General features: G+C 40.6%; 3 protein-coding genes across 13 annotated transcripts in view; all 3 read left to right on the plus strand.

The window, feature by feature from the left end:
- Positions 1–1,606, plus strand: part of scube2 (signal peptide, CUB domain, EGF-like 2) — a 33,134-nt gene extending 31,528 nt beyond the window's left edge. For all 9 annotated transcript variants that reach the window (XM_017478885.3, XM_017478887.3, XM_017478882.2 and 6 more), the window contains 2 exons: positions 1–40; positions 904–1,606. The exon at positions 1–40 is cut by the window's left edge and continues 40 nt beyond it. In XM_017478885.3, the coding sequence (XP_017334374.1) occupies positions 1–40; positions 904–1,050 (187 nt within the window). In that variant the 3' untranslated portion in view covers positions 1,051–1,606. The remainder of the gene's footprint in view (positions 41–903) is intronic.
- A 1,319-nt stretch (positions 1,607–2,925) lies between these two features.
- tmem9b (TMEM9 domain family, member B) lies at positions 2,926–8,985 on the plus strand. Of its 2 annotated transcripts, none has more exons than XM_017478927.3 (5): positions 2,926–3,199; positions 5,321–5,412; positions 5,772–5,880; positions 7,358–7,492; positions 8,177–8,985. In XM_017478927.3, exons 1-5 carry the CDS (start codon positions 3,116–3,118, stop codon positions 8,330–8,332), a joined length of 576 nt encoding a protein of 191 aa, XP_017334416.1. In that variant the 5' UTR covers positions 2,926–3,115; the 3' UTR covers positions 8,333–8,985. The 2 variants fall into 2 exon arrangements, with proteins under 2 accessions (XP_017334416.1, XP_053539295.1); XM_053683320.1 differs by having other exon boundaries at positions 2,927–3,203.
- A 594-nt stretch (positions 8,986–9,579) lies between these two features.
- dennd2b (DENN domain containing 2B) overlaps positions 9,580–27,500 on the plus strand; it is a 71,001-nt gene continuing 53,080 nt past the window's right edge. The window contains exon 1 of one of the 2 annotated variants that reach the window (XM_017478877.3): positions 9,580–9,711. The gene's annotated coding sequence lies outside the window, so the exon portion shown is untranslated. Of the gene's footprint in view, positions 9,712–18,756; positions 18,901–27,500 lie in introns of those variants that run through there. The other variant, XM_017478876.3, reaches the window with a different exon arrangement.

A 27,500-nucleotide genomic window follows, 5' to 3' on the forward strand; every position in this document is an offset into this window, starting at 1 on the left:
GAGATTGTACGCCTCGGAAAACCACCAGGAAATTTTAAAGGTATGTGGAAGGGAAACGTTTTTGTATACTGATGATAACGTTCAAGAATTTCTAAATCAAACATCAGCTCCATGGTGACACAGAGGTCACACTGCCGCCATGTGGACACCATGTGAATGACAGAAGAGTTCATTTCAACTGAGTGCAAAAGTTTGTACCTCCTCTCCTGTGGGTTTTGAATGGAGAATTATAAAATAAACATCTATTTTGCAATTTATCTACAGAATTAAATGTTCCAAATAAAATAGAACAGTCAACAAAAAACAAGGCAAAATCAAAAGGAAGCTACTGACAATTAAAACCTTTTGTTTTTTACTTTTGGCATATTTATTGGTGCACTTGTTTGTATAAATTATTATTATTTTTTAAATTTCCTATTATTTCATCTTGGGGGTATACAAACTTTTGCACTCGACTATATTTTTGTTAACGCAAGAAAAACTCCACAGGACAAGAAGGCAATGATGAAGCTAATTCTAAAGTTAAACGTCAGTTTCATATTGACAGAAAAACGGTCACACTGCCACCTTGTGGACATCATATGAAATACAGGCATGAATGCAAATGTTTGTGCCCCCTTGCATGTAAGGTTTAATGGAAAAAACTTTCAATCTTTTCAAACTTTTAATATAAAATGCAACGAATCAACTGAAAAAGAAAAGAATACAAAATCAACAGGAATATAGTTTGAACAGAATTCTTAACATTCTATTTGACCGTTATTTATTTATTTAAAACAATTTATTTTTACACACACACACTTATAAATTTAATTTCTTTTGCACTTTCATTTTAGCAAATTTCACATTTTAAAATTAATTTGAAATAATTAAATAAATAAATGTTGAAATTTTACTCCACAGGACAAGAAGCTCATGAAGTGTCTGTTCGACGTTCTCGCTCATCCGCAAAACTTCTTCAACTACACTGCTCAGGAGTCGAGAGAAATGTTCCCCAAATCCTTCATCCGGTTTCTGCGCTCCAAAGTTCTGCGCTTTTTACGTCCTTAGAAATAATCAGCAGAGGACTTTCTGTGGATTTAAAGAACGTGGCACTCGAATCGAATTATAACCCTGGATAAATATCCAAAATGTCCAAAATCTCAGCTGTTTGAGGACTTTGTGTGTGAACGAAGACGAGAACGCAGCTCTGTGATGTCTGAAGAAGAGCGACTGAGAAAGCGTCCAAAGAAAATTTTGCTTTGAATGAATAAATAACTGCCTCTGCTTTCATAAATACAGGAGATAAAACCCCCAGAGTGATGAGGTCTAGACACAAAATCTGTTTACAGCTCATAATAAAATGATTTAAATTTAAATCCACACACACATTGGTGTGGAGAAATAAAAAATGAATCATCGCTGTTGTAATTATGGTACATATCATTTAATTTTTGTTCTTTAAAGCACTCTTCGGGATGTAGTGGCAGGAAAAGCAGTTAAATCTGTTGTATATTGTGTACAAAATTACTAGATTCAGTTAAACTCTCATGATATTGTATTTTTTTATAACTACATCAGTCACGTATGCTTCATTTGCCTGCTGTAATAAACATATTAAAGTATGCACAGTTTATTTTATTCAGATTGTTCAGTAACGTGTCTCTAGGACATTAATACAATGTGCACAATAACACAGCGCTAAATTCTGGGAATTCATTTTATACTTCATTTCAGTGCAGGGCCAAGCGATACGCCATACTCATTAAATGTTATAGAGAGTAAATTAATGTCTATATATTTATGTTTGTACATCTAACATGTAAATAAAAAGAAGTTTTTCACATGAAAGGAAAAAATATAAAAGTTTCCTTTTTGTGTTTTTTCTTGAACGTTCCGTCACACTCACGCGCCAGTTTTTTTCTTCAGCAGAATTTTGCCTTATTAATTATCATAAAAGTTATGGAAAAGTTATGGAATCCACAAAACAAGTCAAATCATTAGCAGGCTATTTAATTTGACAAAAATAAGTGAATTAAAAAAAGATTATAGCGTGAGTTGAAAATAAAAATCTTGATTATTTCCTAAAGTCTCAAATAATAAAATAATAGGAAATAATTTTCTATCTTTTGATTTTTCAACCTTCCACGTTCTGTATATATATTTTTGAATCAATTCCAGCATGTCTAGTCATTATTTATTATCTCATTTACTCATGCATGCTTTTCCCTCAATTTCATATGATAATAAGGGGGTGTGGCTTTGCACGGGTTAATCACTGTGCATATACTGACCCTATAAAGTTTATTTAAATGTTATAATCTTTATTGAATTCAACCACCCTTAATTTATGTAATACCACTTATATAAAGCCAAACATGGAGATGTAAATCTTGTGTAAAACAACAACAACAACAACAACAACAACAACAACAACAAAGATTTCTACCATAGAGCCTAAAAAAACCCTCTTTTTTTTCACATTACAGCAATTATTATCTTTAAAAATGCTTAACTAATATAAATTAAAATAGTATACATATACGTTTTACTATTTATAAAAGAACACAAGCTGAAGTCTAAGCTACAAGTCAGTAACAGTTTTTGAAGGCCTTGGGTAAATAATTTGAAAAGAATTGTACTCAGTTATTATTTTTGAGTAATTAAGGATCATATCAATGACGTTTATCGTTTTGGGATTCTATAAAAAGTTGTGTTTATACTTTTGATCCCAGGACACGTATCAGGTATCAGTCATTGTTTAGAGCTCTGGTGTAACTACTGAAACCGATCTCCATTAATTCATTGTAAATACCTAAATCACATTATTTCGATATGAAGGCTGAGTTTAAGCTGTAAGAAACGTTTCTTCGCCGGAAGTTTATGATATACAGCGGAACTCTTGGGCGGAACCATTTCCTGCGCCGTTGTTTCCGTTTCCGGGGTTCCGTGAGCACCGCTCAATCTGCTGATTGTCAGCTGATCTTTCCGGAAGTGTTGCTTTATTCCAGCAGGCAATGTTTTGTTTATTTTGATGAGAGACAGCTCTGAGGATCACATGAGAGACTTTATCTCTTTATATTTCAGAAGTTACTGAAGATCGCAGAGAGAAGAAAACAAAACAAACAAAAACAAAATGTCTCCGTTTAGTGTAAAGATAGGAGTCAGTGTGTTAACGGTCATCTGTCTTCTGTTAGCATCTCAGGCTACAGAAGCTAAAGTAAGTAAGTAAGTAAGTAAGTAAGTGTGTGTGTGTGTGTGTGTGTGTGTGTGTGTGTGTGTGTGTGTGTGTGTTAGTTAAGATTAGCTAGTTCAGCTAGCACGATTAGAGTATTATGTGGCTAGTTTGTTTGGTTTGATGACGTAAGCGCTAATTATCATAAACTGCAGCTGTAAGAAATCTGAGCGTTTGTTTGGCTAATAATCTGCAAAACAGTCAAATATTAACTTCAATGTTCAAACATGGATCTGCAGAATTCATCTTCTCTCAATCAGACAGTTCAAACCTAATATTACATATTACATCTAAAAACACAAAATAATGAACAAATAAACAGATAATAATAGTCCAGTAGGAGTTGTGATTTATAAGAAATAAGCATAAAAATCTCTATATAGATCTAAACAAAATATGCTATTAAATATTTAATGTAAACATTAAAAACAGTAATAATCCAACTATATGTCTGTATTATTGTACTAAACAGCAAAAAGAACAATAAGCAGGAGCTGGGTTTTATATTTTTTCTGTATGTTATTTTTGCACAAAATAAATGAGAGAATATTTTAAGACTCATGCGTATGCGCATTATATCAGTATTCTTTCTGTCCTTCTTCCTGTTCAGTAAATCAGCACTTTGGGGAAGTTATAATCAGATTGGACACACAAACAGTCAGACACGTGACGGAGACGCGTGAAGGATTAAAGCGCAGTAAAAGCCCATTAAACTGGTTCTAGAGGAAAGACGAGGCGGCGTAAGGGTGTTAATGCGGCTGTGGTGTGTTCTCCTCTCTCTGTGTTCTCACGCAGTTATATCCTGCAATGTGGAAATAAATTCCGTCAGCAGGCGACTGGTGAAGAAACGTCTCCGCTGCAAAAGGGCAGACGTTCTCCAGAGAACGGAGAAATGTGCTGCAGGGTCTGATGACGGCGTCACGTCCTCTCGGAGAACACGCCGTACACACCTTCTGCATTTTTATCTTCTTTATATTCTCGGCATTATTTTTACTCTTATTTTGCTCTGGTGATGAAATGCGTCGTCTGCAGTACTACACTGTTTTTGTTTTTAGAGCTTGGGGTTGAAGGTCAGTGGGGGTCGTGTGTCCTGTGACCACGCCCAGCTTAGAGGGAAATTTAATCTGCTGTTCTGATATTGCTGAGGATTTCCTCAAGATCAGCTTCCTGAAGTTTGCAGAAGTCGATTCAAACCGAACTAACAGCAAAAAAAAAAATTAAAGAAAATTTAAAGAACACTAATGAAAATAATACTGATAACCAGCTTATGGGAAAATATACTCTATTAAAATGTTAAGGAGGTTAAAAACAGGAGCCTGTTCTTTATAGGAGGATTCATTCAGTTCGCTGAAGTGCGTTGTGGTTGTGAGGATTTCTTGTGATTTATTTATTGCCATGACAACCATGAGTTTGTAATCTCAGACCTGTTCAGGAGCGGCGCTTTTATCCTAAACATGACGAGATAATGTATTTACAAATGTTTTTATGAACACACACATATCCCCAAAAACATTTCTCAAAAAATCATCAAACTAGTGAAAAAACCCCGTGCGCTCGTCTAAACAGTCTTTCAGGATAGAGGTTTTAATGAAAGTGTTAGCATGCCCATGTGACGTGTAGGAGGAGTGTGTACGGTATACTGCACATCTGCTGCACATCTGTTTTAAATGTTGGGTTTTTATGTTTTGGTTTATTCAGAATGGAGACGAGACGAGAAAAAATACGTCAGATTGTATTAATATGAGAGCGTGAGTCAAATGAAAACCTGAAGATTCAGAAGGAAACTCCTCGCTTGTAGTTGCAGTAAACAATGTGAAATAAAAAAAAAAACAAAGGTTTTCATTTGACTCGCCTTCAACAAGATCTCGAAATAACAAACTGAGCACAAATAAACCCTGTCTCTCATAGCCACGCCCCTTTCTGAGTTCTGCACCATTTTTTTTTTTTAGCCAATCACTGAGTGTGTGACCGGGTTTGGAGTCTCAGGGATATAATCTGCTCTTTCCAGGCAGGAGATAACCTCCGATAACTCACCCCGGCTAAACTGATCCCGATCATCTGGTTCACGTCTTTTTTGTTCTTTTTTTTTTTTTTTTCATTTCACAGAATTCTGATGACATCAGGTGTAAATGTATTTGCCCCCCCTACAAAGACATTGAAGGACAAATCCACAATCAGAACGTTTCCCTGAAGGACTGGTAACGTATTAACACCACTCTGGTTAAATTTCTACTCCTTTAGAGCACGTAATAATCTCTGGGTCTGGGTTCAGTGTTTATAGATTTCTACTTTTTATACGACGTAAGAGTTTATTTATAATTTTTTGCACTGTGTCTGGGTTGGAGGGTGCAACTGTAGCTCAAGAATTTCACTGTATATAGATGCATAAAGTACTCTGTATGCACATGACAATAAAATAAACAACTGAAACAAACATAGTTCCGAGTTTCTTTAATCTCTATCTATGTAACACTAGGGGGCGCTGTAACTCGGTGTAATGTTGTGTAACTCTTGTGTAAATGTTGTGTAATGCTGTGTGTGTGTTTCTTGCACACAGTAACTGTCTTCACGTGGTGGACCCGATGCCGGTGGAAGGGAAAGACGTGGAGGCGTACTGTTTACGCTGCGAGTGTAAATACGAGGAGAGAAGCTCAGGAACGATTAAAGTAAGATCCTGTGCTGTGAGAGTGTGTGCACAGATTACAGCGTCACTGCAGCGTCACTACAGCTGTACAGCAGCTGATTAGATGTGAATATTTTGTACTGAAGCTTTAGAAATGTTGTGTATCTTCGTGATAAGTATGGTGATATGATGTTTGTTGTATCGCTCAGAGATGGAAACTCGAGACTTGACTCGGACTTGAAGACAGAGACTCGTGAAAAGCAGAAAAAGTCATTTTGGTTCAGCGTTCCCGATTACCTTCTCTCTTTACTACCCACATGACCCCATCTTTCTATTCACACCTCATTCATTCCCTATCAGTATGTGCTGCAGCAGCAAATATCACAAGAATTCATCTCTAAACACACCAAGCCAGCGTTATTATATACACCTGTGACGCATCTGAAGGCGTGTGTTCATCACCCGTTGAGAAAGTGCTGATATGTAAATAAAGTTAGCTGCGTCTTGGGAAGTCACCGACATCACCACAAGCTGTTTGGAAGAGTTTCAGGAAAAAAGCCTCTACTCTCATCCAAAAACAAACTCGAGCGTCTTCAGTGTGCAGACACTACTGGAACTTCAAATGGATCGGGTTCTACGGTCAGATGAAACCAGAATAGAGCTTTTTGGTAATAAACACAGAGGTGGTTTTGGAGCACACAGAGAGGTAGCCATATGGAAAAGTTCCTCATGTCCACGGTTAAATATGGAGGTGGATCTTTAATGTTTCGGGCTGTTTTTCTGCAGAGGACCTGGACATTTTGTTAGGACACATGGCATCATGGACTATCAAATATCTACAGATATTAAATGAAAACCTGACTGCCTCTGACAGAAAGCTTCAAAGGGGCCGTGGTTGGATCTTCCAGCAGGACGATGATCCAAAACATCATCAGAATCAACACAGAAATGTTTTACTGACCACAAAATCAAGATCCTACCATGACCATCCCAGTCCCCTGACCCGAACCCCATAGAACACCTGTGGGGTGAACTGAAGAGGAGAGTCCACCAGCGTGGACCTCGAGATGTGAAGGATCTGGAGAGGTTCTGTACGGAGGAACGCTCTCAGATCCCTCACCATGTATTCTCCAACCTCATCAGCGTTATAGGAGAAGACTCAGAGCTGTTATCTTGGTAGAGGGAGCTAGCACAAAGTACTGACTAAAAGGGCGCCAATAATTGTTGCATAGCTATATTTAACAAAAATACTTTTTGGATAAACCTGTTTGTAATTGTTCGATATCTATGAGAACAGAGTATTTCTGTGATCATTTTGAACAAAAGATTAAACAATGAAGATCATTTTTCACAGTTTTCTTTAAAAATTGTAGCGGTGTGTGTGTGTGTGTGTGTGTGTGTGTGTGTGTGTGTGATTATATATTATATATATATTATGATGTGTCCTTACACTCAGGAGTTTCAGTTTTTGCACACACTCCTCCTGAGAAAGTTTAATGTGTGTTGTTGGTGTTTTTCAGGTGACCATCATCATCTACCTGTCTGTCCTGGGGCTGCTGCTGCTCTACATGGTGTACCTGACTCTGCTGGAGCCCATACTCAAACGCCGCCTGTTCGGACACTCGCAGCTCATCCAGAGCGATGATGACGTCGGGGTGAGTTGTTTACCAACAACCATAAAACACAGGATTCTGAGGGATGGTCAGAAAAAATCATGAGTACATTCTCCAAAAAAGTCAGAAATGAACCCACAGACCCTGAAACAATGACATCACAGAGAACGATCTAATAAAGGTAATCAGTAATAAAACAGCAGCCTGATCAGTTTAACTAGCATTAATGTGTTCGTGCACAGAACATAGAATTCATTTCCAAATTCAGGATTCAAAACCAGACCAGTATCACACACAACAGTCGAATAAAAAATAAATAAATAAAGATCACAGAAAAGAGATTTTGTTAACATTAATGGCACAAAAACAGACAGGAAGCTTTTTACTGGAATTGCAGGATATACAACAAAAGATTTTAGTTTTTAAATTATATTTTATTTATCATTCTTTTCATAGTTTTATTCTTTTTTTTTTGTATATATATTTCATTCTGTTCTTTTCTCTTGGTTTGTAAAAAAATAAAAAGAAATAACATCCCATTCGTGGACTCCTGCAAACTGCTCCGTTTATTTATTTTACTTTAAGTTATTTATTCCCAAATAGTTTCTTACTTGTGGAACTCTTTATATCTCGGATATCTGTTTCTGATCATTTAGGTCTTGAGAAGTCTCTGAGTAGATCAGGAGTGTCTGTGAGGAATCATTTTGTTGTTGTTGTTGTTTTTAGGACCAGCAGCCGTTTGCGAATGCTCACGATGTGCTGTCCCGCTCGCGCTCTCGCGCCAACATGCTGAACAAGGTGGAGCACGCGCAGCAGCGCTGGAGGAGACAGGTCCAGGAGCAGCGCAAGTCCGTGTTCGATCGGCACGTGGTGCTAAGCTAAAAACACTCCCCCTAGTGGACGGGCTGATTATGACCTCTCTTATATGTTCGCAGCGTAATCTCCTCGCCTTTATAACATCATCTCACGTGTGGGTAGAGTTTTTAATTCATGGTGGTGCACTGTGAAATTTCCTCCATGACCAGTGGCATGAAAGTTCATCTCTCTGTGTATATGCATATAGATTTTGCATGAAATAACGTCAAATCTTCTGTGAATAGAAAACATTGTTTACTCCTAATTTAAATACGGAGGTACAAATATGAGTTCCACTTTAAATATGAACAAATAAGCTAATGCAATCATCTCATTTCTCTTTAATCATCTAAAACATATCGTGTGTGTGTGTGTGTGTGTGTGTGTGTGTGTGTGTGTGTACATTAAACAAATCATGAACTATTTATGATTTATTGCTAAATAAACCTTGTTTCTTGTTTCAGATCATAACTAGTCTTTACCGAACCATGAACTTTCTCATAAATGTGACGATGTACGTCGAGCAGATCGTTTGTAGTCGTTATGTTACTTACAGTAATGCTGTTACACTTTCTCCAAAACAAAACTGCTGTACTTGTTGGATTTGTGTTGTAGGAGTTGATGATGAGGTGAATATCTTGTACCTGTGATTGATTCTAATATAAAACACTTCTGTGGAACATGTGGAGACGTCTGAGTTTATCTTTTAAACAAATCTACATTTATTCATTTATTTTGCAGTTTTAGGAGCTGCACACAAGCAGCAGGAGTTAGCGTCAGTTTGTTGATTGTAATGATGACACACTTAAAAGGGGGGAAACGGTTTTTTAGGTGATTGTTGGTTCTAGCTTTCTAAAAGGGTTCTACTTTTGTAATTAGGAAGCCCTTTAATGCAATTAATGCAACTGTTTGTAGAAGGAAAAAAAAACTTCCTCTGTATGTTTATTAAATCTGTATGTTATTAAAGGTTACAGAACCTCGAGGTTTTCCTCCACGTCGAGTAACGGGTTCTTTCTTTTTTGTTATTGTTGTTGTTGTTGTTGTTGTTGTTAAGTGAATCGAATAGTGTGAGTTGTGAATCGATTCATCAGCAGATCGGTTAAAAAGAACGCATCCTGTTTTATAAGATGAAAATAAGAAGAGTTAAATGCTCGATCTAGACACAGCTGTGAGGTTTATTAACACTGTGCGTGTTTCAGTGCGGAGAGAAGAAAGAACACTCAGTGCGAATTGTGAATCGATTCCCCATCACGATTCAGTTCACAGAGTCGTTTGAATGGAATGAATCGTTTGCGAGTCGCTCATCAGTGCACACTGCGTTCACACACACACACACACACTCATCCTCGGACCTCAGGCATGGACTTCTGAGACACTTGCTGTTTTATCACTCGGATATTAAGAAGGTGAGAGATTTCTGCTTAGTTGTATTCTTAGCTGCTGGGAACTGGTGTTGGGTTTAGTGTGTTTGTGTGTTCAGTAGTGGAGCAATTTTTCTGTTAATCTGTATTAAACCCTGAAGTGTTGAGTCAGATTCTGTATTATCACTTAATGAGCAACAAACAAACAAAACCTGCTTCATTCTGTCAAATGGTTGGTGTTTAGTTCTTATCGTGAGAGACCTGTAAAGCTTCAATCTTTTTCTAAACACTGTAGAAATAACGGGTTTAATTTCTACTTTAGGGTTTAGTTTCTTTCTCTTTTTTTTGTCTTCTGTAAATCGCAAATTCGTTCTGCTCGAACTGAGTGATGTGGAAGTCAGTGTTCAATCCAAGATATGATTCAGTTCAATAATGAAACCTATTCTCTCTCTCTCTCTCTCTCTCTCTCTCTCTCTCTCTCTCTCTCTCTCACACACACACACACACACACACACACACACACCCTGGGGTCCTAAATCTGAGAGTCTGATTCGCTTAACCTGTGCGTGATCAAGTTTATTATTTATTACTTATTAATAAATTAGTGAATTATTCCATATTGGTCCAGAGGGAAACTAGGGGGCGCTCTGACACCTCTTATCATACTGAGATACACTGAGATCATACTGAGATCATACTGAGATACTATTAGAATTTATTTAATTTATTTATCAGATACACAGTAATTAAATTATAAAGTATAAAGGAAGTCAACAAAGCCGTGATAATAATGGTGGATTATGGTTATAATTGTAAATCTTGTAATTAAAATATATATAATTCTGTAGCTGGATTGAGTTTCGGACTTTCATCTAAAAGCAGCAATTGTTTCATGTGTTTATCCTTTCTGACCAACCAACTGTTATCATCATCATCATCATCATCATCATCGTCATCGTCCTTATCATCATCAGCAGGGACTGTCCGGCCCCCTGAGGAGCACAGTGTGGGAAATTATTATCTCTCTCTCTCTCTCTCTCTCTCTCTCTCTCTCTCTCTCTCTCTCTCTCTCTCTCTCTCCCTCTCTCTGTTTGCACCCCTTAATTGAAAATTATGAACCTAACATGATATATAAGTGAGGTCCATGCAAGTGAATTTCTAAATATGACATCATTTTTTGAATCCAGTTTTATTCCTCTAAATGACTTTTCCAGTTTCCTGTTTGAGTTGAGTGTTTGTGAAATTCCCTGCCAAATATTCCCTCATGTTATTTCTCCTTAACTAGAGCATGGAGATGTAAACTTCTGATTATCAAAGAGTCAGTTTCTGTAGTATTCGGCTCGTGTTAGAACATGTTTTCAGGAGTTAAAACCTGATTAAGTAATCATGGAAATGTTTCATAGATAAACAGTGATATAGGGCTATTTTTAGATCATTTGCCACCCAGAAACTATAATAAATCTTTTGTATTATATAAAGATCTACGTGTAAAATGATTCCACTCCACGTTTAATAGTTTATATGGTATATTGGTTTATTTTGTGAGTGAAGTGAGTTAAGATCTTTCCTTCTCTGATTTCTCAGTATATCTGCTAATATTTGGACTCCTGATGATGTTTCTGTGGTTGTCCTTGTACACACTCGTGTCATGTGAGTCAGGGTACAGTGGAGAAGTTCATGCTTCAGTGTTTATGAACTCCATCTCTGATCTGGTCGCTGAGGTGCAGTTCACTGAACCCCATGTCTAGTGCTCCGGAGGTCAACGGTCGCTGTTAAACGAGACACAGGACATATGCGCTCTCATTTCTCTTCATTAACTTCAGCGTGTGTGTTCATCTGCACCTGAACACACCTGTCCTCAACACACAGTCATCCTGAACACACACCTGCTTTATATGACCACACCGATGACAAATCTCTTACATCAGCAACGGGCAGGATGTGTTTCCGAGTGCAAGTGTGATTACTTAGAAAATCTGTCGAAATATATTTTTTAGAACAATGAGGATTTGAGTCGTCTGAACCAATCTCAGCCTTGATGTTGACTTTATTTCTAGAGCTAGACACGATAAACACATAAAAATAAAGCAACGTTTAATAAATAACGAATAAAATACTCAAGTTACTGTTCGCATCCTGAAGTTGATTATTTTCCTCTAACAGCACGTCCCCAAACGTTTTATTCCTCTTACACCACAGCGATTTACCAGCAATTACAATTTTTATTTATCAAGAATGATGTCACGCTTTTTATCTGTTTATAGTTACATTTTTTGAAAATAATAATGCTATAATGTACGTTACAGCAGCGATAAACAGTCGTCCCTTTATTCTCTCTCTTCAAGTTAATAAAACAACAAACGGAACGTGTCACGCACGTTACCGCGAAACTGCAAAGCGGTGTGAAACTGTTACAAAGTGCTGACACTGGAGACTCCTTCCATATCATGCATGTATCTACCAGCGTCCCTGTGAATGAGCTGTTACTATAGAAACGATAACGCGTTAGAACGAGAGCATTAATATAAACCTGCGCTACTGTCAGAGTTTATTTATTTGTTTATTTATTTATTTTAGAGCTTTCATTTCATGTTTTTTTTCCTCGAGTGTTATAATCTCGACCTTCACTTCCATGAAGCTCATTCAACACTGGGACTGATTCTTCTGAATCCCCAGACACCTGAGAGGAAGCAGTCTGACTCGCTCTTTATTTTATTTTGTTTCTGGTTAGGGTGTGGCGAACTTCCAACCGTGTTTTACACTAAAAACACACACACACACACACACACACAAAAACTAAGACACGCCTTGATTGTTGTGCTTCTTTGGGTTCCAGTGTGATAGAGACTCTACAGATGTATTCAGGGGAAGCTGAATGAGTTCAGCAATAGCAGGATTATGTTCTTCCTGTGGCTGAATCGCTTTAACAGGGGTGAAATGTTCAGAGATCTTCAGTTCCTGGGGTGGAAATGAGTTCAACATAACAGACTTAGACGGATCAGATGGCGAAATATTCACAGCTCCAGCTACTACATCTGGCCAGCATTATACTGCATTTTATATTGTTTTGTTACTAAAAGGAGTGAAATCTCAAACAGCGTTCCACAAACTGCACAAACGGTCAACTTCCTGTGAGATAAAGGAAGCATTTCCATCTGCGTCAGTGTCAGCGCTGATTGGACGTCTCCGAGGACGTGACGGTCGCTTCAGTCTGTACACGGAGACCGGCAGGGAAATTCCTCTAAACACGGTTCTCTGTGGACATCGCTATCTGCTCAGCTAACATCAGCGCTGTGTCACTGATAGTCGCTTCAGATTCACTTCATTCTAAGTCATTTATCGACCGGAGTTATTTACGGTGCCATGAAAAAGTATTCACCCCCTTGAAATGTTAACACACACGGCGACCCCAACCAGCCCCAAACCCAACGCACAGGTTGGAAGAACCACAATAAAATGTGATACCAGCTGCAAGTCTTCTGGGATATGTCTCGATCAGCTTTGCACATCTGGATCCTGATGTTTGTGCCGGTCTTCTTGGTAAAATTGCTCAGTCTCTGTCAGATTGGATGGGGAGTGCTGTTGGTCAAAGCCTCACAGATTCTCAGTTAAGAACCGGACCATTCTAGCACATTCACGTTCTTTGTTTTGAGTCAGTCCAGTTCAGCACCGAGACAGGTTTTGTTTGTTTGTTTGTTTGTTTGTTTGTTTGTTTGTTAGAAGCGTTTATATTATGTCCTGTTTTTGAAAACTGTTGTTTGTGACTCTTGTGTCTTGCCTAAAGCTGTCTTGTAAAAGAACTTTGTCTCGGTTTGACTCCACTGGTTAAATAAAGCTTAAATAAAATAAAATGTGTAATACAGAGACAGTGAACACAGGATCTAAGCAGCTGTTGGACAGAAGCCATGATGATAAATTCCCGTCTTCTCTTCTCTCAGACATTCCTGGATGCTCTGATTCCATCTGATTAGATGCTGGTACACTCTGTATTTGTTATTTTTTAATTATTTTTCTCGTGGCTTTCAAATGTTTTCGCTGAACTTGCAGTGCCCCAGCTGTTCTTTCCAGCTGTTTAGTCATGCTTCTCAGACAGCTGTTTCTAACTGTATGCGTACACGTTTTGGAATTAGGATCAAGTCGTGACTACAGCGTACCGACATTGTGAGCAGGAAGACCCTGAACATAGGAGGTTTTCTCAGTCCTGTGGTTTCCGTAGCTGAGCGTGGGGCGTTGTGGACGTCCACCTGACACACTGATGAGAAAAAAAGCCCTGTCGGCTTTCAGAAGTAGCTCACATTAAAACCACACAGTTTGGTGTTGTGATGTTGAGAGCAGAACTTCTGCCCCGTGGGAGCTGTTTCCTCTCAGACGTACTGTTCGCTGTGGTTCTGTTCTCATGTCCGCGGATCAGATTAAACACGGCTAGAGCAGAAAAGGAAGTGTGGTGTGATTTTAATGTGTTATCAGACAGCTATACAGATGTGCAGTACAGCACAAGGCCTTATATATACAGCTGGAGAAAAGCTCTGACACTGGAGACTCCTTCCATAAATATTACATAAACACATATCACCTCACAGAAAACTTCACCGTATCAATGATAAGCTTTTCCTTCTGATAGGGAAACTCTTTGTTGTAGAACCATTCAGGAGGAACAGCCAAAGAACCCTTAAGGGTTCTATATTCATTAACCATTCTTTAGTGCTTCCGTAAGACCTTTCAGGACCTGTTGTTGGGTCTCCCATTGCTTTCTTAAATTTCTGTAAATGTAGTAAATAATCCACAGTAGTTCCTGAATAACATCATCTGAGATGAGTAACTGAAAAATAATAGTTCTAATAATAATAACTGAATAATAATAAGTTTACAGTTTAAAGGGTGTGCTGTTATAGAAATGTCTATTAGTTTTTTACAACCCCCAATTCCAAAAAAGTTGGGACGCTGTGTGAAATGTAAATAAAAACAGAACGCAGTGATTTGTAAATCTCGTAAACCCGTATGTTATTCACAGTAGAACATAGAAAACATTTCAAATGTTTAAACTGAGGAATTGTTCCAATTTAAGGAAAAAAATAGGTAATTTTGAATTTGATGGTCGCAACAGATCTCAAAAAAGTTGGGACGAGGCAACAAAAGGCTGGTAAAGTAAGTGTTAGTAAAAAGAAACAGCTGGAGGGGAATTGGGAACAGGTCAGTAAGATGATTGGGTATAAATAGAGTATCTTAGAGAGGCGGAGTCTCTAATTCAAAATCACCTCATTTTTTTCCTTAAAATGGAACAATTCCTCAGTTTAAACATTTACATTTACATTTATTCACTTAGCAGAAGCTTTTATCCAAAGCGACTTACAAATGAGAAAGATACAAGCAAAGCGATGTATCAAGCAGAGAACAATACGAGTAGTGCAACCATACAAGATCTATTAATTGAATTCCAGAAGAAGCAAAGTGCAGAGTAGAGGTGTAAGTGCATATATATATATCTATATATTTTTTATGATGAGTTGGTTAGGTGTTGATGGAAGAGGCGGGTCTTTAGCTGTTTTTTGAAGATGGAGAGAGATTCTGTGGTCCGGATTGAGGTTGGAAGTTCATTCCAGCACTGAGGAACAGTTAGTGTGAAGGTTCTGGAAAGGGACTTGCTCCACGCTGAGTGGGAACTACTAAACGTCGGTCGCTAATCGAGCGCAGATTGCGATAGGGAACGTAGGCCTTCAGGAGAGAGTTGAGGTAGGGGGCGCTGTTCCTGACAAGGTCTTGTAGGTGAGCATCAAGGCCTTGAACTTGATGCGGGCGTCTACAGGAAGCCAGTGGAGGGAGATGAAGAGGGGTGTGACACTTTCTCTTGGGCTGGTTGAAGACGAGGCGCGCTGCTGCATTCTGAATCATCTCAAGGGGTGTGATGGAGCTGCCGGGAGGCCTGAAAGCAGTGAGTTGCAGTAGTCCAGTTTAGAGATAACAAGAGCCTGGACTAGTGTCTGTGTAGCCTGTTTGGTGAGGTAGGGTCGGATTTTCTTGATGTTGTAAAGGATGAACCTACAGGACCATGCAGTTGCTGAGATGTGGTCTGCAAAGGTCAAGCCGTCATCAAGAATCACCCCGAGGTTCCTGGCCGTCCTGGTTGGCATGAGTGTGAGTGAGCCGAGCTGTACAGTGAGGTTGTGGTTGATTGAGGGACAGGCTGGGATCACGAGAAGCTCAGATTTTGCCAGGTTACGTTTAAGATGGTTTTCCTTCATCCAGACCGAGATGTCCGAAAGGCAAGCAGAGATGCGTGCAGAGACGGATGGATCGTCAGGCTGGAAGGACAAATGGAGCTGTGTGTCATCAGCATAGCAATGATATGAGAAGCCATGAGACTCAATCACCTGCCCTAGAGATGTGGTGTAGATAGAAGAAAGAAGAAAACATTAGAAGAAACATTAGATAGAAGAAAACATTTGATATGTTTTCTATGTTCTATTGTGAGTAACATACGGGTTTACGAGATTTGCAAATCACTGCGTTCTGTTTTTATTTACATTTCACACAGCGTCCCAACTTTTTTGGAATTGGGGTTGTAAAAGAGTCCCCACTGTTTATGTAATCTACGCACTATTTTGAAATGAAATCTAATCTGAATCAGATCAGACAGAATCGTAAGACTTTTGCCTGTTCTTTTACTTTAATCTTTGGGGAACCACATCACAGCCTCGAACATCGACTGATCCGATTTTTAACAAGATAAAAAACATCAAACACGCGCTTTACCACATTTCCTGACAGTTCTTTTCTGTGACTCATAAACCAGGGTCATTCTGCAGCTTTATCCATAATTCTGTCTTCATAAAGCTAATGGTTACTTTCAGTGTTTTTGTCAAGTCTTGTAATTGTAGAAGTTCAGCTGTAATTTGTGAGTGCATTAAAAGGCTCCGAGCCCCACGTTATCATCAGAGAGTGAAAATTACAGATGAGTGCAGCACCGTGTGTCAGAGCCAGAGCTGAGAGAGACAGGATTGAGCTGAACCCTTGATAGTTCTCATGTTTAGCGTTCTAAAACAAAGGCTTTTAGTTCTGTTCATACAGTAGGTTTACCGTGATGAGGCTGGGATTAAAGCCTGCGATTTTGGAAGCAGTAAAACATCACAGTGCAGAGTCGTGCTTCTCTCGGGATCACGCTATAACTTCTCAGTCATTTTAGATTAGAAGCACAAGTTTTTATTCAGATCAAGCACATATTCTCAAGGTTCTGAGGACAAAAATGGCATTATTTATTTCATTTCCACCGATGCATGAACACACACGTGAATAAATTCTGGGTCAGAGTGCAGTCGAGGTCCAGGATGAGGCCAGCGTCTTGGCCGTCTGTCTGATCTGCGGCTAGCGAGTTCGTTTGTAATGATTCTTTGTCCACTTACACTCGTGAGCTCGGTTTATTCAGCTGTTAGCAATGTGTTAGTCTGCTGAAGAACCTGGAGCACACGGGTGCTCGCTGGACCTGCAGGTCTCCGGCCATGTTCAGCAGGACATCCACTGGACTCCGGGCCAGAAAACTAACTATAGCTCCTGGAGAATTCCTTCTGCTGGTTTAAATCAGAGACACAATGGGGATATTTATAGTGCGTTTAATAACAATGTGAAGGAAATTTGGGGTTAGAGAAAAAAAAAGCTGTGGACAATAAAAATGCAACTGCATGCCTCCTTAATTATCTTTAAAACCCGCTCTCATGTTGTAGATCATTCTAATGTAACGTGATAAAACGTGATGAGGAGTGCGGTCACAGGAAAATAATCAACACCGGGTGGTATGATGAAGCTGGCTTTCATTAGTGTTTTATTCCTCTTATACCACAACAACTTACCAACTTTTATTTTTACCTGTACTTTTTTTTATCCATTTATAATTACATTTAATGTCATATTAAACGAGTTAGTTCCTGTTCTCTTACATTATAGCAGCTAGAAACACTCGTTCCCTCACCATCCCTCTGTCTATTCTCTCTCTATTCTCTGTCTCTCTCTATTCTCTCTCTTTATTCTTTCTCTCTATTCTCTGTCTGTATTCTCTCTTTATTCTCTCTCTCTATTCACTATTTCTATTCTCTCTCTCTATTCTCTGTCTCTATTCTCTCTCTTCAAGTTAATAAGACAAAAAATAAGACAGTAGACAGCCTTGGGCTTTTTCTGTCCAGCATCTTCTGCCCATCCTGGGGCTTCTTCTGCCCAGCCTGTGGCTTTTTCTGCAAAGCCTGAGACTTCTTTTCTCCAGCTTTATCTGTCCAGCTTCTTCTGTCCAGCTGGGGCTTCTCCTGTCCAGCATCTTCTGCCCAGCCTAGAGCTTCTTCTGCCCAACCTGGGGCTTCTACTGCCCAGCCTGGAGCTTCTTCTGCCCAACCTGGGGTTCTTCTGCCCAGCCTGGGGCTTCTTCTACCCAGCTTGGGGCTTCTTCTGTCCATCCTGGAGCTTCTTCTGCCCACTGGGGCTTCTTCTGTCCAGTATCTTCCGCCCATCCTGTGGCTTCTGCTGCCCATCCTGGGGCTTCTTCTGCCCAGCCTGGGGCTTCTTCTGTCCAGCTTGGGGCTTCTTCTGCCCAGCCTGGGGCTTCTTCTGCCCAGCCTGGGGCTGCTTTTGCCCAGCCTGGGGCTTCTTCTACCCAGCTTGGGGCTTCTTCTGTCCATCCTGGTGCTTCTTCTGCCCATCCTGGGGCTTCTACTGCCCAGCCTGGAGCTTTTTCTGCCCAGCTTGAGGCTTCTTCTGTCCATCTTCTTCTGCCCAGCCCGGGGCTTTTTCTGCAAAGCCTAAGGCTTCTTTTGTCCAGCTTCTTCTGTCCAGCATCATTTGCCCAGCCTGGGGTTTCTTCTATCCATCGTGGGGCTTCTTCTGTCCGGCTTGGGGCTTCTTGCCCCTCAGTTGGAGGCCTGGTGTGAGGAGCTGCAGCTGGACTCCACAGTATTGCGCACTTTAGTGATGTCTGTGGTGGTGATTGTGTAAAACGCAGATCGGTTTGTGTGGGAGTGAGTAAACTTGAAACGGGGGGATTTCGGGGGGGCAAAACACACTCCGTCGCTATAGCAACAAGCTCAGCCTTCAGCACGAGACACTGGGCGCGAGCGGCGCGCAGGCTTTTGTCCGCCTCAGAGAGCATGAGAGTGAGGAGAAAGTTTCCCTCAGGACCGGTTTATCATCGACACTTTCTACCTCTCTACCTGTGTTTGTGACAAACTGGACACAATGAGCTGGATCACGAAGTCTGAGGTAAAAACAAACCTCTTTCTCTTTCTTCTCTCGTTTTTACTGAGTTTTTTCCCTCAGAAATGCCTGAGAGTTTCTCAGAAACACATTGGGCTGTAGTTCATCTGGAGGAAGTTACATTTATTTTTTAAAAAGCAGATAATAGATCCGGAATAACACGGAGACGGGTTGGCATGTTAGTGTCGTGTTTATGTCGCGTTATAACGTGTTTATTTCACTTTGAGTAAAATATTGTGTTGAAGTTAATCACAGTCACAACACGGAGACGGTGATCTATCACTGCGCATGCGCACTGACAAGCTACTAACTTTCACGCAGTTACTTCTTTTAAAATTTTAAAAGAAGCTTAAGGTATATAAAATTAATACAGTAATGAACAATCGTAGCTTTTCTTCCTGTCTTATTTAACGTGATCTTATCTTTTATACATTCAGTTTAAAGACGTTTGGTTTTTCTAATTGAAATATAATGACATGCAGAAAATCAACATCAGCATCGCGTCCTGTATTCCAGAGATTTTATTCAGTGTGTGTAATGTGTGTGTGTATGAGAGTAATGTGTGTGTGTATGAGAGTAATGTGTGTGTATGTATCGTGTGTGTATTGTGTGTTTTGTGTGTGTGTGTGATGTGTGTGTATTGTGTGTATTTGAGAGTAATGTGTGTATCGTGTGTGTAATGTGTGTAATGTGTGTATCGTGTGTAAATGAGAGTAATGTGTGTGTATCGTGTGTGTAATGTGTGTATCGTGTGTATCATGTGTAAATGAGAGTAATGTGTGTGTAATGTGTGTGTAATGTGTGTGTAATGTGTGTGTAATGTGTGTATCGTGTGTGTAATGTGTGTGTATCATGTGTATCGTGTGTAAATGAGAGTAATGTGTGTGTATCGTGTGTGTAATGTGTGTATCGTGTGTATCGTGTGTAAATGAGAGTAATGTGTGTATCGTGTGTGTATCGTGTGTGTAATGTGTGTAATGTGTGTAATGTGTGTGTAATGTGTGTATCGTGTGTAAATGAGAGTAATGTGTGTGTATCGTGTGTGTATCGTGTGTGTAATGTGTGTAATGTGTGTAATGTGTGTGTAATGTGTGTATCGTGTGTAAATGAGAGTAATGTGTGTGTAATGTGTGTGTATCGTGTGTGTATCGTGTGTGTAATGTGTGTATCGTGTGTATCGTGTGTAAATGAGAGTAATGTGTGTGTAATGTGTGTGTATCGTGTGTGTAATGTGTGTATCGTGTGTATCGTGTGTAAATGAGAGTAATGTGTGTGTAATGTGTGTATCGTGTGTGTAATGTGTGTGTAATGTGTGTATCGTGTGTAAATGAGAGTAATGTGTGTGTAATGTGTGTGTAATGTGTGTGTAATGTGTGTGTATCGTGTGTGTATCGTGTGTGTAATGTGCGTATCGTGTGTATTGTGTGTAAATGAGAGTAATGTGTGTGTAATGTGTGTGTATCGTGTGTAAATGAGAGTAATGTGTGTGTAATGTGTGTATCGTGTGTGTAATGTGTGTGTAATGTGTGTATCGTGTGTGTAATGTGTGTGTAATGTGTGTATCGTGTGTAAATGAGAGTAATGTGTGTGTAATGTGTGTGTAATGTGTGTGTAATGTGTGTATCGTGTGTATCGTGTGTAAATGAGAGTAATGTGTGTGTAATGTGTGTGTAATGTGTGTGTAATGTGTGTATCGTGTGTAAATGAGAGTAATGTGTGTGTAATGTGTGTGTAATGTGTGTGTAATGTGTGTATCGTGTGTATCGTGTGTAAATGAGAGTAATGTGTGTGTAATGTGTGTGTAATGTGTGTGTAATGTGTGTATCGTGTGTAAATGAGAGTAATGTGTGTGTAATGTGTGTGTATCGTGTGTGTGTAATGTGTGTAATGTGTGTGTAATGTGTGTGTATCGTGTGTGTATCGTGTGTGTAATGTGCGTATCGTGTGTATTGTGTGTAAATGAGAGTAATGTGTGTGTAATGTGTGTGTAATGTGTGTGTAATGTGTGTATCGTGTGTATCGTGTGTAAATGAGAGTAATGTGTGTGTAATGTGTGTGTAATGTGTGTATCGTGTGTAAATGAGAGTAATGTGTGTGTAATGTGTGTGTATCGTGTGTGTGTAATGTGTGTAATGTGTGTGTAATGTGTGTGTATCGTGTGTGTATCGTGTGTGTAATGTGCGTATCGTGTGTATCGTGTGTAAATGAGAGTAATGTGTGTGTAATGTGTGTGTATCGTGTGTATCGTGTGTGTATCGTGTGTGTATCGTGTGTGTATCGTGTTTGTAATGTGTATAATGTGTGTGTAATGTGTGTATCGTGTGTGTATCGTGTGTGTATCGTGTGTGTAATGTGTGTATCGTGTGTAAATGAGTGTAAGGCATCTGCTCTGCTTGAATCTGAAGCCTCTGCAGCTGCAGAACTTTTTTTTTCCTCTTGAACTTTGTGAACAGTTCGTCTTTTGTGTGAGGGAAACAATGACCTTTCCTTTTCTCTCCTTTCCGTCTGATTGGTGTGGATCTCCAGCTCGGACACGCAGGCCTTCTGTTCCCCGTCCAGCGCTTGTGTGATAAAGAGCGGGACGAGATACGGTCTTCAGACACACAACCAGCACCAAATATCTAATCAGACCTGTTCTTCTGATCTGTACTGCAGTATATCTGCGAAAGGACTCACCCTGTACTCGCGTTCTGTTTGTCCAATTAAAAGCCCTCTAGAATGAGTATGCCCCGCCCCCGGGGGCAGGTCTAGCTCGACAGTAGCAGCTCGTTAGTAAACCCGGTGCGTCGGCGTGTTTTTGGCTGTGCTGTGCTAGCTACCTTACACTGTGTTGTATGTCTTTCGTTTATTTTCAGATTAATGTTGCGTTATTAAGACATGAAGAATAGTCAATTACATGATTTATCATTACACAGAAATATTACGAGATAACTACTACGCACGACGTCGCAGCGGTCAGGTGGTACACGTGTCTCATTCACGAGCTCTACGAGGATGTGGGCGTGATCACGGTGATTACGACACGGCGTGAACGCAGCTAGCGTTGTCCTGGTTAAAGTGGACAGGTGTGAGGTGAGAAAACCTCCACAGCTGAAAAAACTCTTCACTCTCCTTATACAACTCTTCATATTTATCTATCTCAGAGTTAGCTTTGTTTAGATCACACAGGGGGGTGTGGCATGCTGTAAGTCTCTAATGCTATTGGCTCTTGTGTAGATCATTCGCCAAGCCATTACTCTGACTTCCTGTTTCAGAAGGAAATACATCAGCATCCCGAGCGTATCTTTAAACCCTGCGTCCGTTATCTTTCCTGGTGTTAGGTAAAGCGCTGTTTATTAAAGATCCCTGCGGGTCCTCCTCGGTCCTGCTTCATATCCCAGCAGCTGTTGTGAATTTGTGACATCAGTACCGTTACGTTATGCTAAAGCCATAAATTACGACGGGTGAGAAACGCTTGTACTCGGAGCTTTGTCCTGATTTGACATCAGAGCCGAGTCGAGTTCTCGCTCATCTTTTAATCACACTTTATAACCGAGCCAGTGACGACTTGCTTCGGGAGGTGAAGGTCGAGTGCATGACTGCGTGAAGCAGAAAGCGATTGTTCATTTACTTTGTAGCTGGTAGGACGAGGCATGTCGTATCTTGTCCCGAGCTAAACACACACGTTTGTAAGACTGTGGAATGAATTGTGTGATTAGGTAATAAACGATGACGAGGTTGACACAGCTGTCCTGTAGAGTCTGTGTGAATGAATCGGATTCATGGTAGTTTTTCTGGGTTTTGCGTCATTCTCTTCTCACTGCTTTTGGATTGTGTAAAAAGAATGACTTAAATCTCTCGAGTTAAAGAGAGAACACACAGCCCAGACGCCCAGGTGTACCCGAAACCCCAACCTGTTCTGACTGCACAGATATCTCCACTCCAATCTGAACGCTGTTTTCAGACCCATGTTTACTGTAATGATTAAGATAGTCAGTCAGTACGTTTACGCGGACAATGATAATCCGATATTAACCCGATTTAGACGATACTCTGATTAAGAAACTGGCATGTAAACAGCGATTATTGATGACCTTAATCTGATTAAAGTCATACTCGAAGTAAACACAAATGGAATTAAGACGTGGAGTATTCCTGTTTTAGTCGCATTTCAGACACGTACACACCTTAATCACACTATTAACATCGTGTGGGAGTTTTCACCACATTGTGCGGCAGGACACGATCACACACGGCAGCGCTCGAGCGTTTGACGGCAAACAAGAGAGCACGGCTGCGTCCCAAACCGCATACTTACCTGCTACATAGTAGGAGAAATACATGCATCTCTTTTCATCCCTCTTTTCTTCTCTCCTTTAACCCAGTGTTTTCTCAGAGTCGGTTTTATTTTATCGCTTTTACTGGAGCAAGTTCCTGTAGTTCCCTGCTCCGGACATCTGTGTTTTTCTGAGCCTAAGCACCGGAACGCTTTCAGATCAGAGCTCCAGAATATTGACTTTGAACGTTTCCGAGTTCAGAGGCGCTGGTCTTGTGAGCCAATAGAAAACGAGTGGGCGGGACTGTGGTCTCTTTGGTCAGTAAAAAAAATGGAGGAGTTGTTATTATTACGTATCACTTTCTGTTCTGTTTTCCTTCTCGTTAACCACCTCGTGATGGTGCTTATAGGTGTCTACAGGTGTTACAGGTGTTACAGGACCTCAGGACTGACCTCAGTGTTTAGATATTTCTCAAAATTCTCAGACTTCAGCGAAGGAAGCTGCAGCAGATGAACAGCTAATGACCCTGACTAATACCCTGATTAATACCCTGACCAATACCCTGACCAATACCCTGACCAATACTCTGACTAATACCCTGACCAATACCCTGACTAATACTCTGACCAATACTCTGACCAATACCCTGACCAATACGCTGACCAATACCCTGACCAATACCCTGACTAATACTCTGACCAATACTCTGACCAATACCCTGACCAATACCCTGACCAATACGCTGACTAATACACTGACCAATACCCTGACCAATACGCTGACCAATACCCTGACCAATACCCTGACCAATACCCTTACCAATACCCTGACCAATACCCTGACCAATACCCTGACCAATACGCTGACTAATACCCTGACCAATACCCTGACCAATACGCTGACCAATACCCTGACCAATACCCTGACCAATACGCTGACCAATACCCTGACCAATACCCTGACCAATACGCTGACCAATACCCTGACCAATACCCTGACCAATACCCTGACCAATACGCTGACCAATACTTTGACCAATACGCTGACCAATACGCTGACCAATACGCTGACCAATACCCTGACAAATACGCTGACCAATACGCTGACCAATACGCTGACCAATACCCTGACCAATACGCTGACTAATACACTGACCAATACCCTGACCAATACGCTGACCAATACCCTGACCAATACGCTGACCAATACCCTGACCAATACCCTGACCAATACCCTGACCAATACCCTGACAAATACGCTGACCAATACCCTGACCAATACCCTGACCAATACCCTGACTAACGAAACTGCTGTTTAACGCTTTCCTTTTATTTCAGAAGTCCAACTTTCACTTTCGCGTCACACAGTTTTACTTTAATTCTTCTGAAATCAGATCATCCGTCCTGTGTTTTAAAAAAAATCAACCCTTAGAACGAGTGTAAACAGCTGAAAGTAATGGAAGAAATGGCATGAACATAGCTTTAGGAATTGGTTCCATCTGGCTTCTCCAGTCAGATCTTCTGTTTGTGGAGTGTACAGCTGCTGTGAGACGCCGTGGAGATCAACGGGTTCCCAAAACATTCCTTCTGCTTTCCGTTCGGATTCAGTCATCGTTCTCAAGGACGAGGCTCAGCAGCTCTGGCATTAAAAACACAACTCAGGGAAAAAAAAACCTATCTTGGCTACACGATGGACTGATCAGAACCGGTCCAGCACCGGGGATTTGTCCAGGTGGACAGCTGTTTAAAAAACCCGAAACACAGCTGGAACTCGTCTTATCCCCTTTGCCCTGCGTCCTGCGTCTTATCCCCTTTGTCCTGCGATGACTCCAGCTTCGACATCTCACGACGTCCACCACCTCCATGTGGTTCCCTGATGAGGAACATACAGTATGATGGGGCGGTGAAGCTGACGTCTGATATTTACTGTATGCAGTGATCCAACCCCAGCTCTCTCCGCGGTCTACACAGAGGAACTGTGAGGAGAAAGCAGTCTCAGGTGAACACATCTACAGCGGGTATGAGGTCTGAGTATGAGGTTAGAGTGGAGAACATGCGTAAGGTTGGGTTCTGCTGCTGGCTGGGGTTCTGCACTTAACAACACGGAACTGCTTAGCATTTACACAACAAATATAAAGCTGTACGCTGACGGATACGAACAACTCGTAAAACTTTTTATCCGATTATAGTTACATTTAATCTTTGTGAAACAAGTTTATTCCTGTTCTCACTTACGTTATAGCCTCTCGTTCCCTCACCATCCCTCTCTCTATTCTCTCTCTCTATTCTCTCTCTTTATTCTCTCTCTATTCTCTCTCTTTATTCTCTCTCTCTATTCTCTCTCTATTCTCTCTCTCTATTCTCTCTCTATTCTCTCTCTCTATTCTCTCTCTATTCTCTCTCTATTCTCTCTCTTTATTCTCTCTCTCTATTCTCTCTCTTTATTCTCTCTCTCTATTCTCTCTCTTTATTCTCTCTCTATTCTCTCTCTTTATTCTCTCTCTATTCTCTCTTTATTCTCTCTCTATTCCCTCTCTTTATTCTCTCTCTCTATTCTCTCTCTTTATTCTCTCTCTCTATTCTCTCTCTTTATTCTCTCTCTATTCTCTCTCTTTATTCTCTCTCTCTATTCTCTCTCTTTATTCTCTCTCTCTATTCTCTCTCTTTATTCTCTCTCTCTATTCTCTCTCTATTCCCTCTCTTTATTCTCTCTCTTTATTCTCTCTCTCTTCTCTCTTTATTCTCTCTCTTTTTTCTCTTTCTCTTCTCTCTCTCTTTATTCTCTCTCTTTTTTCTCTTTCTCTTCTCTCTCTCTTTATTCTCTCTCTTTACTCTTTCTCTCTATTGTTTCTCTTTATTTTCTCTCTTCATGTTAATAATAACATGAACAGAAAAATCATGAGAAAAATAAACTCCTCTGTCCTGAAGATGTCTGAAAAAAGTCACAGCTTCCCCTCTGTCTACAAAGCGCTGACACTGGAGACTCCTTCCATCAGTTTTACATAAACACACGTCTGAACAATTTCACGTGTTTTTTAACGTGTGTATTATGAGTGGATTATCAGCATCAGAGCATTAATGGTAAATAAAGCTGTGATGTGCAGCTGCAGTGCGGTCAGAGCCGCTCTCACAGGAACTGCATCGACGCCTTCCCAGCGGCACTGTGGGGTAAATGCACTGATTATAGCGGATAGGACGTAGCGGTGTTGTGGAGAACGCTCGAAACAGAATAGAATAGAAATGTAAGTGAGATGTTCTGAACGCAGACAGAGTGAAGAATCAGTGTAGAATACGTGTTAATGATTGTATAGCGTATTAAAGGAGTGTGTGTCGAGTCATTAGAGCGCATCCTTCAGTGTGAGGTGCAGCACACATTAATCAGCGACCGCTCACAGAGTCCCGGCTCTCGCTCTCTCTCTCTCTCTCTCTCTCTCTCTCTCTCTCTCTCTCTCTCTCTCTCTCCTGGTTCCTGCTGTTCCCCTTATCCTAAACGGACTTGATGGACAGCGCAAATATTAGTGCATTCCTCAGCGGGTCAGCTGCGATGGCCTGCGGTCTTCTCCTGACCCCGGGACATTCCACGCCTCGCTCTTCTCACACACTCGCTGCTCACTGGACGTTTGTTCAGCCTCTGATAAGCCGGGTTTACTTTCTAACCACTTTTTCCTCTCAAGGACTTTTTACAAAGAGCTTTTCTTTTCTCTTCCTGAGTGAATCAGAAGAGCTGTAAGTTCCACGCTGAGCGTCCGGCTCTCCGGAGTCGTTTACCTTGTAAAAATGAGTCATGTTTACTAACAGCAATTTACACAGGATTGCACACAATCGCATCTGCGCACTCTTTTATACGGACTAATCACACTTATTGGGTTCAGGGCTAAAACCTGGCTTTACACGGTACGATATTTTGGCCTGATGCTGCTCTCGCAGATAAAAATCTCACTTTGCAAAAGAATGAGTTGAGATGTTAGAACTCATAACGTACCGGTGGCTGATTTAATGCCCCTGTGTTCAGTCAGTGATGATTTACTGCCCCTGTGTTCGGTCAGTGATGATTTAATGCCCCTGTGTTCGGTCAGTGATGATTTACTGCCCCTGTGTTCAGTCAGTGATGATATACTGCCCCTGTGTTCGGTCAGTGATGATTTACTGCCCCTGTGTTCAGTCAGTGATGATTTACTGCCCCTGTGTTCAGTCAGTGATGATTTACTGCCCCTGTGTTCAGTCAGTGATGATTTACTGCCCCTGTGTTCAGTCAGTGATGATTTACTGCCCCTGTGTTCAGTCAGTGATGATTTACTGCCCCTGTGTTCAGTCAGTGATGATTTACTGAACCTGAGTCATGATTTACTGA

Source organism: Ictalurus punctatus, chromosome 10 (assembly GCF_001660625.3).
Source record: "Ictalurus punctatus breed USDA103 chromosome 10, Coco_2.0, whole genome shotgun sequence".
Taxonomy (NCBI): domain Eukaryota; kingdom Metazoa; phylum Chordata; class Actinopteri; order Siluriformes; family Ictaluridae; genus Ictalurus; species Ictalurus punctatus.

Bases quoted from the DNA above. Each gene is read 5' to 3' on its own strand.
- tmem9b (XM_017478927.3), top strand. From the start codon at position 3,116: ATGTCTCCGTTTAGTGTAAAGATAGGAGTCAGTGTGTTAACGGTCATC. The intron at 5,413-5,771 runs GTAACGTATTAA...TCTTGCACACAG, and splicing joins AACGTTTCCCTGAAGGACTG to TAACTGTCTTCACGTGGTGG. The intron at 7,493-8,176 runs GTGAGTTGTTTA...TGTTGTTTTTAG, and splicing joins AGAGCGATGATGACGTCGGG to GACCAGCAGCCGTTTGCGAA.